Source organism: Armigeres subalbatus, chromosome 1, assembly GCF_024139115.2.
Source record: "Armigeres subalbatus isolate Guangzhou_Male chromosome 1, GZ_Asu_2, whole genome shotgun sequence".
NCBI lineage: Eukaryota > Metazoa > Arthropoda > Insecta > Diptera > Culicidae > Armigeres > Armigeres subalbatus.
In genome coordinates this window covers 228,922,089-228,934,291 of record NC_085139.1, presented here as the reverse complement: position 1 = coordinate 228,934,291, position 12,203 = coordinate 228,922,089, and the positions used below count along the sequence as shown (strand labels likewise).

The following is a 12,203-nucleotide window of genomic DNA, read 5'->3' as shown; positions in this document are numbered from 1 at the left end:
ATAAAAAAAATAAAAAATAAATTGAAAAAAATATGAATTTTATAAAAAAATGACACGCCGATTTACGCCACCACCGCCGCCGGCTACAATAGCTGTCGGCGTGACGCCGAAAATGCAGCCGCCACCGGTCAAAATTCTGACAAACGCCGCCGCCGACGAATTTTGAACCGGCGCACACCTCTACATACAAGTAGGTGGACGAAAATATTTTCACGTCATTTCTTAAATATTTTACACTTATTTCGAAGATAATGGCTAAAATATGTGAAATACATGTTTTGCAATGTACATGTTGCAGCAGTCTATTGAGGTGTATGTTAGCATGGCACAGGCCTATAGTATTTAAACTTGAAAATAGTGAATTATTCTGAGTTGTACAGATGTTCTAAGTCACCCAAGGACTTCATGGAATACAGGCCTTCGCATCTACAAGCGTAACTGGTTGTCTTTGATATTTTTGTTTTAATCGATTTAGACCCTTAACCCTTAAAACAAGTAAAGGGAATACAAAATAATGCTCCATAAAGCTACATGAACTCCATGTAATAAAGGTTTCAAGGTTTGCAAGTATACTGCAACAACATTTATTTATACATGAACATCTTCAACAAAATCATCATTGTCTTTTCAAGATCGATTACAATATCTGCTAGCGCTATTTTTTACTGCAGGAACTTTCGGTCACTAAACAAACTTTTAACATCTTCTGGATATTCCAGATTAGATTGATTGTGAAATTGGTTATCGGGGAATTGAGTGAGCTTATCAAAGGATCCGACGAGTTCATAGCACTAATGAATACGTCATGTAAATTTTCCTTTCATGATGCTTTCCTGGCATGATGAGATCAGATTTTTTTAGGTGCTTGTGTTGGCACTCGGCACGGCAAATGCAGGGTAAATCGTACCATTGGTACTTCGCGTACCTGAAGGAATAAAATAGTGTGGAGACACTTGCTCACAAATAGACCACATGCAGTCCGCACGAATTCCCAGCGTCACGAGATTTTACGCAACTGTCAATGGCGCGCGACATAAGACTGCGCCAGTGCCCGTCATGTGCAATGACCTAGAGGGGAATTTGCTGACAGACAAGACTATGGTGGCAGCTAAGTGGAAGGAGTACTTCGAAGATGCGTTGATCGGTGGAAATGAAGGTGTATTAAAGAGGAGGATGGACATAGTCGGCGACGGTCAAGCTGTGGAACATCCAACACTGGACGAGGTAAAGAAGGCTCTAAACGAGCTGGAAAACAGTAAAGCTGCTGGGAAGGACGAGATCCCGGTCGAGCTTCTCAAACACGGAAGTGAGCAGCTGCATCAATCAATCCACCACATTATCCTGAAAAATATGGGAAGATGAAGAACTGCCTGCCGGCTGGTTGGATGGCCTTATATGCCCAATCTATAAGAAAGGGTACAGACTAGAGTGTGCCAATTACAGAGGGATCACCCTTCTGAACTCGGCGTACAAAATCCTGTCGCGTATCCTGTTTAACAGACTGAGACCGCTTGAGGAGTCCTTCGATGACGAATACCAGGCAGGTTTTTGTGATGGCCGATCAACGACGGATCAGATGTTTAGCCTGCGGATGATCCTTGATAAATTCCGGGAGTACAACTTGCAGACTCACCATCTGTTCATTGATTTCCGAACATAGTTTTCCGGCGAAACTGATTAGACTGATACGTGCAACGCTGGATGGCTCGAAATCAAGTATTCGGATTGTCAACCTCGTTTGTGACCTTAGACTGATTGAAGCACGGTGCACTCGTTGGGCTCGACTTCGCGATTAGAAGATCTGGCGTTCAGAGTAACAGGACTATCATCACTTGGTCGCTTATGCTCCTGGGCTCGCCTTTAGCAAGAGGCGACATCGATCGCATTTTATTCGATTGCAGAGAAGTAGCTGAGGCTTTTGTTCCACTGAAGAGGGAGACAACGAGGATAGGCTTACCCACAGACAAAGTATATGGTTGCAGGTAGAGACAGAGGAAGACCTAGTAGTGTTGGTGCTGAAGGATTGCTACGTGCTAAGTTATTGCAGAATTTGATTACCTTGGAACCCCTGTGACATGAGACAATGACGTTTCCCGTGGCCGTGGAGGGAAAAGACGTATTGCCGCTGCGAAAATGGTTTTCACGGATTATTTAGGTAACCAGCTTAGGTTCCGCAAGATGCAGACGGAAACGAAATTTGCCTTTTACGGACATGAAGCGTGGACATTAAAAGAGGCGGAATGGAAGGCTTTCGGGGTTTTCAAACAAAAAGTGCTAGGTACAATACTCGGCCTAGAAAATGGTGTGTGGCACAGACGCATGAATCATGAGCTATATAAAATATACAAAGAAATGAATATTGTGAATCGAAGAAAATACGGCATACTTCAGTGGACTGGTCACGTCGGAAGAAGGAATAGCGTAAACAATATTCAACGGAGAACCGGATATATGCCAGGTGACTTCGTTGATGGCCACGTACACGCTGGCTGCACACAGAGGATAGGACCTGGGACCCTAATCGTTCGGGGAAACTGGAAGAACATCGCCCAAGGCCGACGAATATAATGCTCTACAATACGCCAGGCATATGTGTATCGACGCTGTAACCCACCATGTATCCAGGTAGGTAACTCATAGAACAGTTATCATTAAAAGTAACTTGCTTACAACAGCATCGAGACAGGCCAAGTTAAAATTGAAACGTAGAGCCTTAAAAGAAGAAGAAGCTGTTATTCACAACTTGATCATGGGAAAAATCTCCCAACAAAAACGAGAAAAGCTAATTGACTCATCACCCATTCGTTCCAATGGTCATACCCATTTTCAACTGTTGTTTCTACTTATTCATACGTAAACCGTCATTAGGATCGATCCATCAGTTTACGGAAGTTTATCGGCGAGCTAACGGGGGCCGATTCATATGCTCACACCCTGGCCGAAACGCAGATGATAATTACACTCTGCTGTGATGATGATTATTACCGACGCGGCACGCTTGACTTGGTTTGTACACCTGAAACCGTTCGATGATGCGCGTGGAGTTGTTAGTTTTTTTTCCTTTTAATTCCATCGCGTGGTACTGTCGGATCGGTTAGCGGTTCTAGAATTAGCGAAAAGGAATCGCGATGACGTGCCATTTTGAAGATGCCATAAACGATGTTTGGGAAAGGTCGTGTGTTTCATGGAGCAGACTATAGTACGGTAGTGATAAAGAACGTGGATAGGTGGATAGAAGACAAATACGAGACTGTTTTTTTTTGGATTACAGTGCATGCATAAGCAAAATAAAACCTAATCAGAAATATGTTTTACAGGAAATATCCAATATTTTGGGTACAGTATGCCGTTCAGAATGCTACCACTGCACTTCAACTATATTTCAAAATCTTCAGAATCTTCAACTATTAATTATATGGCAATAAAAGATACGGAACAAAACTCAACTCGAACTCAATCTACCCAAAACTCGTTCAGCGAGTGGCGATAAAAGGAAACTTTGCTTGTAGTGCTCCACGTTCTGTGCTGTGCGTTCCAAAACTGCTACAAATCAACACTATAGAGATTTAGCAAGAGACTGCAGCGATGGTGTCTCCATCGCAAGTGCATTGGATGCCATACGATAATAGAAACGAATTGCGCTAACTTCATTCGTTCGTTTCCACTGGTGCAATGTACCTCTACGAACAAACGATATATCTACATTCCATATCCTGGCATTAGATGGAACAACGATCCAACTCTCACTTTCCCTCGGCGAGCTAATGGTGTTGCTTCTGCCAGCAAACCAACCCGGAATCAAGTGTTGTAAAGTTTAGTTCAATTGCACCCGCGTTCCTCGCTAGATTATGAATAATGAGCGGGGATTGTCTGTACGCCACCGAACGTTACTATCCCGAGTTGAATCAAGAACCGAAGCAATTTATACCACTTAGGAAGCAACAAGATGTGCGTTGCGTTGTGCTGATTAAAGTTTTCCACCGGCGGGTTGCCGTCCGACCGTATCGGATCGAGTAGGTTAAACTATGGAGCAGTGCGCGGTGGATAGCACGTTTGTAAAGATAGCACCAAATCATTTTCGCTGGGTGTAACCTGCACGGATAATTTACTTCCGAAATCGAAACGTGACTAGGATGCGCTATGATACCGAGGTAGGATGAAATATGATCGCCATCAAACACATGCGTTCAACGTGCGTGTGAGATTAGAACCTATCTCTTTCTTGATTCGTGTGAGAATGTTCAGACGAAAATTTTCAGAACCATGGATTTGGATAATTATTGTTGATTTTTTCAGCGAAGTGTTAATAGCCATTTAATAGAAACGTCAGAAACTACAAAGTTTGCAGATTGATAAAAATTCTAGGACTCAGGTTTTATATTTCGTTATTTAATGAACGGTACGCAGAGATAATCGAACAGTTAGTGAAATGATTGAGATTTAACACGGAGGAAGTATGAAGAAAAGTTTTGTTTCTTCCATTTTATGACCTATTAAATATTGCTGAAAGATCTAATTGCTTTTCCCCATTTTGAGTTTGACAGCTAAGATATCAACCGCCTTAGACTATAATTAAGTACTCTACATTTAATTCTACCAATTATTGAATAATTGGTGGAATTAAATGGAGAGTACTTAATTCGTCTTAGACGGTTCCACTAAAAGAGCCTAATATATTTTTCTGAGCTAAGATATGATGATATGAAGAATCGGAATAGCGCGACAACTGTCCATGCCGCAAACAATTGTGCTTTAAAATTTTTGAATTTCAATATTTTTTCATTAGAATTGAAGGGATTTCATGCAAATTATCTGATTTAATGTAAAAAAAATATACTTACGAAAGTACTCTAAAATTGCATCTTGCCTTCCGCTTTTATTCTTCTCTGCTGGATTATATTTATAAAACGCGCTTTCGTATGGATTGGCGTCTAATTTATAGTCGTAGTCACTGTATTCTCCATTAAATCGTTTCTGAAAAAGGAAAAAAAAAATCAAATTTATTGAAAGCCAGAGATTTTTCTTCTAAATATGTGGTATAGCAAGTACGCCTTTTTATTCATTTTCATTCTGGTATAACGGAAACATTATTCAAATTGAAACCATGTTTACAGTTCGCGTTTGAGTGACGGCCTACTTTTCCATACCAGTGAAGAGGGTGCTTATGACCATTATGCAACTCAAATGAGTTGCATAAAATCCATTATAACACTCATTCGGTTGCTATAATGAAAAACCAACATCAAAATAGTAGTTTCATCACAGAGAACAGACATGGATACTCGAACAAATTTTTGGTAAAAACGTGTGTAAAGATTTAAATCGCACCTCAGCACCGCCAACGCAGACTGCCCGACATAAAAACTCAATCTCACTAAGTGATGGCGTTGGCATACACTACATAAACAATGTAGTGTGCCAACTAGGAGAGAGCCTAGGAGCAATTCGAAATGAACACTAGCGCTAAAAAGTAAAACACGACAAATTTTAACCATATTTATCAGCACACTAGCACCGCGCAACGGAGGCATAACGACATACTTCAAAACGACCAGTAAAAACTTTGCACAAACACGTGAATGAAGATGAACGTCTGTTCTCTGTGAATGTGAATTTTGCTGAATAAGCTTGGATAAGTGTTCAAATAGTGTATTCTCTGCGTCGCGTGATAAATAAAATAGTTTGATGGACATGGCCTCAAAATGTTCTAAATTCATGCTCATCTATCTCTTCATGGTTTGTCGAGCCATGGAATGTGGCACAATAACATGTAATCTGATTGTTATCTGCAGCAACATGATTTATTGGCTAGAATGACCATGTGAAGTAAATTAAACTGTACAATTTTGGTACAAATTGATCATATTAAAGCCCATTTTTCGTCATTGCAAAAAATAGCGTGTACAACTCGGCACAAAACTCGAATTTGACATTTTGATGGCAAAGCACGGTAAGTGATAGGGTAAATCGGGGTAAGATGCCACACCTTTTTAAAAACCGATATTTCTTCAAAACAAACCGTTATATTTTCACTCTAATTATCGTTTGGGTATCCAACTACGGTTAAGGGTCATTTGGCCGAATAGTTGAGATACGTTTCATTACGAAGCGAGAAGAGAGTAGTGAGAAGCAAGAAGAAAGAAGGAAGAAGGAAGAAGGAGGAAAGAACAAGGATGAAGGGAGAAGGAAAAAGGAAGAAGGAATAAAGAAGAAGGAAGTAGGAAGGAGGTAGAATAAAGAAGGAAGAAAAAAGAAGGAATAAGAAAGAAGGAATTGAAGAAGGAAGAAAGTAGAAAATAGAAGGAAGAAGGAAGAAGGAAGAAAGAAGAAGTAAGAAGGAAAAAGGAAGAAGGAAGAGGGAAGAAAAAGAAGGAAGAAGGAAGAAGGGAGAAGGAAAAAGGAAGAAGAAAGAATGGAGAAGGAAGAAGGTAAAGAAAAGGAAGAGGAAGAAAGACAAAGGAAGAAGGAAGAAGGAAGAAGGAAGAAGGAAGAAGGAAGAAGGAAGAAGGAAGAAAGAAGAAGGAAGAAGGAAGAAGAAAGGAGGAAGTAGAATAAAGGAAGATGGAAGGAAGAAGAACGAAGAAGTAAGGAGGAAGAAAGAAGAAGTAAGGAGGAAGTAGGAAGAAGTAAGACAGAAGAAGTAAGAAGGAAAAAGGAAGAAGGAAGAAGGGAGAAGGAAAAAGGAAGAAGAAAGAATGGAGAAGGAAGAAGGAAAAGAAAAGGAAGAGGAAGAAAGAAAAAGGTAGCAGTAAGCAGGAAGAAGGAAAAATGAAGAAAGAAGAAGGAAGAAGGAAGAAGGAAAAAAGAAGAAGGAAAAAGGAAGAAGGAAAAAGGAAAAAGGAAGAAGGAAGAAAGAAGAAGGAAGAAGGAAGAAAGAAGAAAGAAAAAAGAAGAAGGAAGAAGAAAGAAGGAAGAAAAAGAAGTAAGAAGGAAAAAGGAAGAAAGAAAAAGTAAGAAGGAAGAAGGAAGAAGGAAGAAAGAAGAAGGAAGAATGAAGAATGAAGAAGGAAAAAGAAATAAGGAAGAAGGAACAAAGACAAAGGAAGAAGGAAAGAAGAAGGAAGAAAGAAGGAAGAAGAAAAAAGAAAGAAGGAAGAAGGAAGAAGGAAGAAGGAAGAATGAAGTGGGAAGGAGGAGAAAGGAAGAAAGAAGATAGAGGATGGAAAAAAGAAGAAAGAAGAAGAAAGAAGGTAGAAAGAAGAAGAAAGAAGATGAAAGAAGAAGGAAGTAGGAAAAAGGACCACTCGTAAACTGAGGTCAATTTTTTTTTCTATTCGGCCAAACGGCATTCGGCCAAAGGTCTGACACCTCTAACTACATAGTGTAGATGTTGTTTGCAAAACAAAAAAATCGGGCTGTACTATTTACATTACGAAAAAAGTCAAATCCGGGTGAGATGCCACACCTCGAGGAAGATGCCGCACGTCCCTAGTAACATTTTGGTTTTATACTGGTTTTATAACACTCTTGTAGAGTGAATTATGGTCACATGTGCTGCTCGGGTTGTTCTTCAACAATTAATTACACAAATCGTCAAAAATTGCACATTTAAGACAATCCATAAGACAGCTGCGATCAGCTGACGAATTTTGTTTTCTTAGATTTTTTGAAAGTTTTAGACCGGACTGACACAACGATTCAAAGAAAATTGTTAGGCGCAGTTTACACGGAACAAAGGTAGACCATGCTGAGGGTGGCTGGGTTCGATTCCCGGTCTAGGCAATTTTCGGTTTGAAAATTGTCTCGACTTCCCTGGGCATAAAAGTATCATCGTGCTAGCCTCATGATATACTTGATACTTGATACTTGATGGGCTACAGCTCTTCGATGAACCTACGCCGAATGGAGTATCCTTCTCCACTGGACTCGATCCTGGGCCAATCGCTTCCAGTCGCCCTGAACATTGAGCGCCCTCAGGTCCTCTTCAACTGCAAAAAGCCATCGTATACGCGGCCTTCCACGAAGCCTGCGGCCTCTTCCGGGTTCTCTACTAAATATTATCTTCGCTTGACGTTCTTCCGACATACGAACAACGTGACTAGCCCACCGTAGTCTGCCGTGTTTTAGAAGCTTCATAATATCCAGCCCTTTATACACCTGGTACAATTCGTGATTCATGCGACGCCGCCAGATACCGTTCTCCTGTTTACCGCCGAGTATTGTCCGCAGCACCTTACGCTCAAACACTCCGAGAGCTCTCCGATCAGCCTCCTTCAACGTCCATGTCTCATGGCCGTATAAAGTCACCGGAAGAATCAGAGTAGTATACAGCGCGAGTTTTGTTTTCGTTTGCAGACTACGGGACTTAAGCTGGTTACGAAGTCCGTAATAAGCCCTATTTGCAGCTGCAATACGCCTTTTCACCTCGCGGGTAACATCATTATCGCACGTCACTAATGTTCCAAGATACACAAATTCTTCTACCACTTCAAATTTTTCACCATCCAGCACTATTTCGCTACCACCACCACTAATGAACCCACGTTGATTGTCAGCGACCATGTACTTCGTTTTGCTGGTATTGATCGTGAGTCCAATCCTCGCTGTCTCCCTCTTAAAAGGCGCAAAAGCCTCTTCCACGGCACGGCGATCAATTCCGATAATATCGATATCGTCCGCAAATCCCAGGAGCATATGCGATTTTGTGATAATGGTACCGCTTCTTTGCACATCAGCTCTCCTAATCGCTCCCTCGAGCGCTATATTGAACAGTAGATTCGAGAGTGCATCACCCTGCTTTAATCCATCTAAGGTAACAAATGACGTCGATATTTCATCCGCAACCCTTACACTTGATTTCGATCCGTCCAACGTTATACGAATCAGCCGTATCAGGTATCAGAACGTCGGCTCCAGGGGCACGTTCACCTCAATTTGGGAGATTTGTGCCATCAGCCGTATCAGTTTCGCCGGAAAACCATGTTCTAGCATAATTTGCCATAATTCATTTCGTTTCACTGAATCGTACGCCGCCTTGAAATCAATAAACAGATGATGTGTCTGCAAGTTGTACTCCTGGAATTTATCAAGGATTTGTCTCAGGGTAAACATTTGATCCGTCGTTGATCGGCCCTCACGAAAACCTGCTTGGAATTCGCCGACGAAGGACTCTTCAAGCGGTCTCAATCTGTTGAACAGAATACGGGACATAATTTTGTACGCCGAATTAAGGAGGGTTATTCCTCGGTAATTGGCGCACTCCAGTCTGTGCCCTTTCTTAAAGAGAGGGCAAATGAGACCGTCTAACCAGCTAGCAGGCATTTCCTCGTCTTCCCATATTTTCGACATAATATGGTGCAGAACTTCATAAAGCTGCTCACTGCCATGTTTGAGAAGTTCAGCCGGGAGCTGGTCCTTGTTTTTCAGCTCTTTGACAGCTTTTTTAACCTCATCTAGTGTAGGTGACTCCACAGCTTGTCGCTAATATTTATTCTGTTCACCGATGCACCGTCACTTCCTCCATTCAACAAAGTCTCGAAGTGTTGCTTCCACCTTCCAAAATTCTGATGTATTCTTCGAAGCAATGTCTTCCATTTCTGGTTTTCTTTCGTAGTGTATCCGCTCTTTTATTTCATAACATGTACCCTCATTAATAACAATCGAAAACGAAAGATTGGGTCGCAAATTTATCTGTTTGTTATTATTTAGCGCGCATGTTAACAATAAAAAAACGACAGAAATTAAGTCGAAATCGTTCCTTGTGCAAATATCATTAATTTTGGAACATGTTATCAACCCTTTCAGGCCCAAATTTTTGCGGTGTTACGCAGTAAATTTGATATGTTCCATTTGTTTTCGTGATTTATAATGGATAACTGACAAAACATGCTGAAAAATATTGTTTCGGGATGTACTAGATCATCCAAACTGTCCTTGAGTGCGGAACTTGCGATCTACAGTTACAATGCGAGCTTTTTTCGTCACTCTAAGCTTGGATATGTGTTCAACCATGTCCATAACATATTCCAAAAATCAAAAGACATGGTTAGATGGTTTTGGTATATCATGGGTCAACCAAACTATCCTTGAGTATGTTTTTCGTCGCTCCAAGCTTGGACATGTATTCAACCATATTCAAGAAGATCAGGAGACATGGTTAGATGGTTTTAGGATATCCTGGGTTATTCAAACTGTCCTCGAGTGCTGAACTTGCGATCTACAGCTACGACACTAGCTTTTCTGGTCATTAGAAACTTGGATATGTATTCAAGCATGTCCATAACATATTCCAGAAGACCAGGAAACATGGTAAGTTGGTTTTGGGACATCCTGGGTCATCCGAACCGTTCTTGAGTTCAGAAGTTGCGATCTACAGCCACCACTCTAGCTTTTTTCGTCGCTTTAAGTTTGAATATGTATTCATCCATATCCATAATACATTCATTAAAATCAAAGAACATGTTTAGATGAGTTTGGGTTATCTTGGGTCATCAAAACCATCTTTGAGTTCAGAACATGCGATCTACAGGCACAGCAGTACATTTTCCAGCTATCCGTAAGTATTACAGTTTGTAAATACAGTTTGGATTGCCCAAAATATCTTAAAATTATCTTACGATATCCGTTGACCTCCCAGGAGGCGTAATGGATATAATTGAATAAATATTGAAGCTATGAGTTCCGAAAAGAGCTTTTAAGCAGCTGTAGATCTCAAGTCCCGAACTCGAGGATAGTTTGGATTGCCCAGAATATCTCGAAACTATCTCACCATATCCATTGACCTCCCGGAAGGTGTAATGTGTATAATTGAACGAATATTGAAGCTTTGAGTATCGAAAAGAGCTTCTAAGCAGCTGTAGATCTCAAGTCCCAAACTCAAAGACAGTTTGGATTGCCCAGAATATCTCAAAACTATCCTACAATATCCTTTGTCCCCCGGGAGGTGTAATTTTACTTACTTACTTATGGATCCTGTACACCTCCGGTGGTGCAAAGGGCCGACTTGAAAGATCTCCATCCTGAGCGTTGCCCGGCTATCGCTTTAACCTGTTGTTAGGTTAGATTTCGGTCGACTTCTTTTATTTCTTTATTGAGGCTTCGCCGCCATGAGCCTCTGGGTCTGCCTCTGCTGCGATGTCCCGCTGGGTTCCAGTCTAATGCTTGTTTACAGATTTCTTTTCCGCCCTACGCAATGTGTGGCCGATCCAGCCCCACTTCCGATCCCGAATTTGTTGATATCGGCCGCTGGTGACAACGACGATGGAGCTCGTTGTTTGAGATCCAGTTGTGAGGCCACCAGGCCTGAATTATATACCGCAGGCATCTGTTAATGAACACCTGCAGCCGTTGAGTGTTCTCCACTGATACACACCATGTTTCGCTAGCGTATAACAGCACAGATTTCACGTTAGAGTTGAAAATTCGTATTTTGGTGCGTTCACTTATCTGCCTGTTTTTCCAGATATTTCTTAAACTCGCAAAGGCTTGCTTTCTTGATCCGTGCGCCTATGTCGATCTTGGAACCGCCGTCTGACGCCATTTGGCTACCAAGATATTGGAAGCTTTCAACATTCTCCACTGGTTGCCCGACTACTGTGAAACTGGGAGGAGTCACTTTTGGAAAACTTTTACGCTTCGGCAGTTAACTTCGATTGACGAAGGCACTTCCTTCTCCATTTCCATGTACACGCCTCTAACACCAGTGCAGACATGGTCCAATCCCAGGTTAGGAGGAAACTTTTCGCGAATCGTACGATGGACTTTTCCGTACTGGCTGAGAACCACTGACAGTGCGTTGTCTGATACCTCCGGTGTCATATCAAACATTCGATGGTAACGAGTGTTACCTCCTGCTACAATCATACACATCTCCACAGTTCTACCACTTTTTGAATGTCCGTGGCTCCGCATTTTTTCGAAGAGATTCTAACATCACAGCCTCCGAAATAAACTTGATGCAAATACTTCGGCTTTCTGTCAGCTTGTAGATAGCTTCCACATGCGACACATCAAATTCCAATTGTTTTACAAACTCAGTAATCTCTACCCACGAGGGTCGAGGTGAATCGATCGAGAAACGGAATTCGACCGTATTAATAAACACCTCACTCATGACGATCCGTTTCACTTTTGCTTGTGCACAGTAGAAAAGCAAACGACCCGACGGTGCGCCTACTGACTGGTGCAAAACAAAGATAACAGGCAAACTATTGAAAAGTTAGACTGCTAGTTTATGTACCATTAGGGTCTCGCCGACATTTCTC

At 41.5% G+C, this 12,203-nt stretch overlaps 1 protein-coding gene across 2 annotated transcripts in view; it reads right to left on the bottom strand.

Annotated features, from left to right (window-relative positions):
* Positions 1–12,203, bottom strand: part of LOC134211596 (phospholipase A1 VesT1.02-like) — a 161,766-nt gene that overhangs the window by 87,479 nt on the left and 62,084 nt on the right. For both annotated transcript variants that reach the window (XM_062688623.1, XM_062688613.1), the window contains exon 4: positions 4,842–4,974. In XM_062688623.1, coding sequence (XP_062544607.1) covers positions 4,842–4,974 — 133 coding nt within the window. The remainder of the gene's footprint in view (positions 1–4,841; positions 4,975–12,203) is intronic.